Source organism: Triplophysa rosa, linkage group LG6 (assembly GCF_024868665.1).
Source record: "Triplophysa rosa linkage group LG6, Trosa_1v2, whole genome shotgun sequence".
NCBI classification, from domain to species: Eukaryota; Metazoa; Chordata; class Actinopteri; order Cypriniformes; family Nemacheilidae; genus Triplophysa; species Triplophysa rosa.
In genome coordinates, this window is record NC_079895.1 from 15,718,093 (window position 1) to 15,723,556 (window position 5,464).

Consider the following 5,464-nt stretch of genomic DNA (forward strand, 5'->3'; position numbering starts at 1 on the left):
TGTCACTAATATTTGCCTTGAAAGTTGGAAGCCACATAAAAAATACTTCCCAAGTTAAAATTTTAACTTTTAAACACTTGGTTAATATTCATGATTAAAAATGTTTAGATTCAATTTAGGGTAACATGATGCAAACTAAAATGTTATGATTTAGTTTTTTAGTCATGTGCTGAATAAAGAAAATTGAGTGATTAAACATGGAGAAATGCAGATTTAAATTACAGGAAGTTTAAAAAAATTAACAGTTACATAAAAGAAGTGGTCTAATCAGGTCAACAAAAAAATATGTAAAAGATGGAAAATGAATTGTAGTACCAAACTCAATTGATATAACAAATGTTAAACTTTGAGATATATGTAAATAAAAGATTTCTCTCTAGCACACAAAGTGTAGCTTTCCTCATGAAAAAAGGAATTTGATAAAACGAATTGTTTACAGGTGAATTCCATAATGAAATAACATTCAAAGACAATGAAACTCTGAAAATATTGTATTATACTGCATGAACCAAGTCGTATAACGCTGTACAGGTAACTTGCCTTAGCTCACATCCTAGCCTACTAATCGACCAAAACAATTAATAAAATTGGTAACGTTATCCCAAACTTGTACCTAGTAACAGAACAATCCAAACCTTAACAAGTAGTTTTGAAGGCCTACCTTAAATATACGCAGAAGATCCTTGTGTGCGTAATGGCCGTTAAGAGAGAAGCACAGTAGCACCCATCCGTTTTAGGTTCTAGGTCGGTGTTGTCCAATTTGGCGCAAAGCTCTCGCGCTTTCCAGTGGGCGCTGACAGTATGGTCCCTCCAAAGCTAATACGCCCTTTTCACAATGACGTCACTTAACTTCCGCCTTTTTGCAAAGCAGTGTATCATAACATCCGTCTTGCAACAAACAAGAAGAACTTTCCGTAAACTCCATTCTGAGGCGCTAGCGGAAGTAACTTCTTCTTGAGTTTTACTGGCGGTTGGCAAATCAGCTTATAGGTGCATTACCGCCATCTTATGAACTGGAGTGCTAGCGGAAGTAATGATACACTGCTTCGCGGTAGAACGGAAGATGCGTGACGTCATGTGAAAAGGGTGTATTGTTGGACTTTAAAGGCAGTCCTGCATGTTCAAAAATTTGCAAGAGACGTTTCTCCAAAATTAAGCAGAAGTTTTATTATCAGATGTAAAAAGGAGTAACAAAGCTTTGGGTTGTCAGACGACCTCTGAAAAACCAACAACCACAAATATTCAAAAACACCCCTATTTATAAAGTATGTGACGTCGCTCGTATCTTCTGACTCCTCCTCTGCCTTTTAAGGAGTGCTGCTCCGTTTCCACCAATCACCGTGAAGTCCTTTTTCTTAGTTCCTGTAAAATAACATTTCAAAACGTATATCCTGTGGTCAATCGCCAGTCCTTAGGAATGTTCTCCCTCCCCCAAGGAGTGGTCTCCTAAAAACAGTTTATTGTGGCCGGACAACACACCAACATTCTTAACATTCTTTTAGTAAAAAGAAAACACTTAATCATCTAATGTTTTTAATTATATAGCGTTGTTTCTTAATCCTATGATTCATTAAAACACATCACAACTCATGATTATACTTAGAACATATGCAATGGATTGATTCATAACATTTATTTTTCTTTGTGACTCTTTATATGTGTGTGTGTTTATCTAGATAATTTACGACTCCAACCCCCAACTTTCTCTGTTTTCTTTGTTTGCCCCAGTACTTTCCACTGAGTGAAATAGAAAGCACATGACCAAAACACACAGCTTAATGAAACAAATGAAAGAAAACACTTATTGATTATATTGATATTTAAATCATACTTTTATCTAAAAAATATTCCCACAGTATTCAGAGCGATATCTCCTCATCTCGCGATCAGGCAGTCCCCGTAAAATACTTGACGTAAACGGCAGTTTTAAGAGCGTTTGGTTAACCTGTGCAGATTCATTGCCGTCTCTGTCAGTCATGAAGAGATAGTGGCTGCATTGTGAGTTTGGCTACTTTACAACAAATGAACGGCTTGCCAAAAGTAAGCAGATATTCGCTAATATTTTTATACAAATATGAACTAGTGATAAACGCAGGGTTGGACAAAACTTTGAAAACGTATGCATGGTTTACTTTGAAACCAATGCTTGACGGCATGTCACAAAAAAGTCACGTGATTATTATTTGTGTCTGACGTTTCATTACAGGCGCTTCGAGCCTCATCGTGTGCGGTTTTCTACGTTAATGAAATTTTAGCTCTCATTGCTATTTTTTTCAATTAATTATCTCATACGGTCTTATGTCATCATATTGTGAAATGCCTTAATGCATTGCAAATTAATTAAATTAATTCACGTAACTTTAATTATATCTACTGTATTTTGACCTTTTAGAATAAGGTAACATTTGTGGGATAATGCTGATAAATTGATAATTGTGACTCATGGACTATACGTTTTCACTATAGGGTTCATGCCATTCTTGTCATGTGATGGATCATGTATGTAGCCTAGCAGCCCCACTACCGAGGCATAATGTGGTGGTTCAGACCTGGAGAGTACAGGAGCTTCTGCAAAATGTTTTATGGCATGACATTCATGAGCATAAGGCGTATTACAGAATTCCTAGTACTAATTTTTTATTCAGTGTTATATATTTTTATTCAATGAATGTAAATATTATCTTATAAAACCAAATACAACTTAAATATAGTTTCCAGTGATTTAAACGTGCAAATTTAAACATCTTCATGCATAGAGGTGTCCTGTATTTCGCCTCTGTTGTCTTGACAACTGATTCAAATGCTCATTGTTGTTTGAAAGCAGACCACTCCTTCAATAAAAGATGGGGAAAAAGCTGACATCTGAAGTTAATTGATGTGACTGACAATGTCTATTTTCCTAAAGTATATAAAAGGGTCCCAGCAGTTCTCTCTCTACGTTAAACTAGGACAACACTGATTAACAAAATGGGGAAGGTAAGGCTTTTGTGTCTTTTGTTTCTCTTTTTAAAAAACAATGTTATTTGCATAGCCTATCTGTTGAGGGGAGATGAGTTGTTAGTTTTGTACAGTAAATGATTGACATCATTAAAACTCTTTTACAGATCATCTTTTATGAAGACAAGAACTTCCAGGGCCGCTCCTATGAGTGCAGCAGTGACTGCGCTGATCTGCACTCTCATTTCAGCCGCTGTAACTCCATTCAGGTGGAGAGTGGAAGCTGGATGGTGTATGAGCGGCCACACTTTATGGGCTACCAGTACTTCCTGTGCAGGGGCGAGTACACTGACTATCAAAGATGGATGGGTTTCAACGACTGTGTCAGATCCTGTCGAATGATACCCCAAGTGAGCCCTTTGTTCTTGATCCAATTGCTACAGTATGGTTCACCTATATATCATATACGTTTTTATATCAAAAAAAATTATTCAACCCCATAGCACCAGGGATCCTTTAGAATGAAGATCTATGAACGTTCAGATTTCGGTGGTCAGACAATGGAGTTTACTGATGACTGTCCATCCCTTTATGATCGCTTCCACTACAACGATATCCACTCCTGCAACATACAAGATGGATACTGGATCTTCTATGAGCACCCCAATTATAGAGGTAGACAGTACCTCCTGAGACCCGGCGAGTACAAACGGTACAGCGACTGGGGTGCCATGAGTTCAAGAGTTGGTTCTATCAGACATATTACTATCTGATACCAAGCAGTAATAGCTCAGATACTGTAGATCTGGAATAAAAGCAAATGTTTTCTTCTCTCACCAATGACATTTACTATTGAATATGAAAATTAAACATGTTTGACCTGTGACTCCAGTTTGTACTGTACCTCATTCACATACATTTGGAGTCTCATTAACTTTTGCTGCAGTCCCACATGCCTCTCAGTTTTATGAAAAACATTGGTGGTTGGTCATATCTAGCTACTTCAAGACCTATAGCACATGTACGTCTATGTCTGCTAAAGATCTGGAGATCTGGAAAACATCTGTGTAAAAACATCTGATAAACTTTGTAGAAAAAGTTTTACATTCTAAATCATAAACATCTTACAGACATCTTCTAGATGTCTACACTGAAAAAAGGGTTTGTTGGAATTACTCAATTCAATCATGTACATTGGTTCCACACGATTTAAAGTTTTTGAAATAAAAAAAATGTTATGTTTTAAAAAATTAATTAAATCATGTGGAACACGATTACATGATTAAATTGAGTAATTCCAACAAACCTTACTTTTTTTCCAGTGTACAGTATATGTGTCACGGTCCTGCATTCTTGGTTCTGTATTTCTAGTCATGTGGCAGGATCGGGACTGAGCCCTTAGGTTTTATGTGAGAAAGCCATGAGATGCTTATGTTTTTTACTTCTCATGTGTTTTCTCGTGTCTCGTCAGTGGCTCCGCCCCTCTCGTTTCCTGTATTGTTTCCCATCCGTGTCTAATGTTTCCCACCTGCCCTAGCTCGTTATCCCTCATTTGTCTTGCCTTTATATACCCTCATGTTTCATTGTCTTTTGGCTCGTGCATTGTACATGGTGTCTTTCGTGGCGTTCGTCGTTGGATGTTTCATGTGCCTTTCTGTCTTCCCCTTGCTCCCATTTGGATTGTCTTGTCACGTTTAGTAAGTGTTCATTTAGTTTGCCTTGTAATGTTGTCGCTCCTAGGGGAGAGTTTCTTTCGGAGGCGAATGTACTTGTGGAAAAGATGGTGTTCTTCCATCTTTTCACGCATTCCGCAACTTCCAAACCGACGTTAGAGGAAATCTCTCTCCATGAATTCGCCGCCATCTGAAAGTCTTTATAGTCCACCGAAGAGGAGTCATACAGATGCGTGTATTTCCGAACCTCTTCAATCAGACGCTCAGTAACTTGGTCGATGTCGATGCTCGCCATGTTGTTCTTTTGTGGACTCTGAACTTGCCGGAAGAAGACGCCAGAAATGCATAGAAAGAAGTACGATGCTGCCAAACCGACCAATCACAGCGCTTTGCGGTCCGCGAAGGGTCCGCGTTGAGTTGACGGTTGTTACATTTTTGGAGAGGTGTGCGTCAGGCTACAGCGTAGGGTACGCACAGGGTACGCAGCTAGGCTACGCCGTAGGTTACGGCATAGGTCCTACGCAGAACCATAAATTGGCCTTTATTGGCTCTCGATTGCGTCATTACGTCTGTCTGAACTAGCTCTCTCTACATGTGTTGCATACATGGATAATCTTCATCTAAGCTTATTTCTGGCTTCAATTCAGAAGGTTTGCAACCCGATTTGTTTTGTAAAATACTGTTTGTTTGTCAATTTATGCAATAAATACCAGTGACTGTACATTTACGTTTTGTATGGTATGGGTTAGGGGTTCAAAAATATCTTTAAAACTATAAATATTGATGAAATGATTGATACTATAACAAATACGAAGATTTAAATCCATAAAAAGTGAACATGCTAAAGCAATGGA

The 5,464-nt window shown here is 38.1% G+C and overlaps 1 protein-coding gene across 1 annotated transcript; it reads left to right on the forward strand.

The window, feature by feature from the left end:
- The first annotated feature begins 2,907 nt into the window (after positions 1–2,907).
- Positions 2,908–3,823, forward strand: LOC130556047 (gamma-crystallin M2-like). The gene is made up of 3 exons (XM_057336700.1): positions 2,908–2,976; positions 3,105–3,347; positions 3,441–3,823. The coding sequence occupies exons 1-3, from the start codon at positions 2,968–2,970 to the stop codon at positions 3,708–3,710; spliced, it is 522 nt and encodes a 173-aa protein (XP_057192683.1). The 5' UTR covers positions 2,908–2,967; the 3' UTR covers positions 3,711–3,823.
- The last annotated feature ends 1,641 nt before the right edge of the window (positions 3,824–5,464 follow it).

Coding starts and splice junctions, on each gene's coding strand:
- LOC130556047 (XM_057336700.1), top strand. Junction 3,348..3,440: donor CCTGTCGAATGATACCCCAA/GTGAGCCCTTTG, acceptor TCAACCCCATAG/CACCAGGGATCCTTTAGAAT.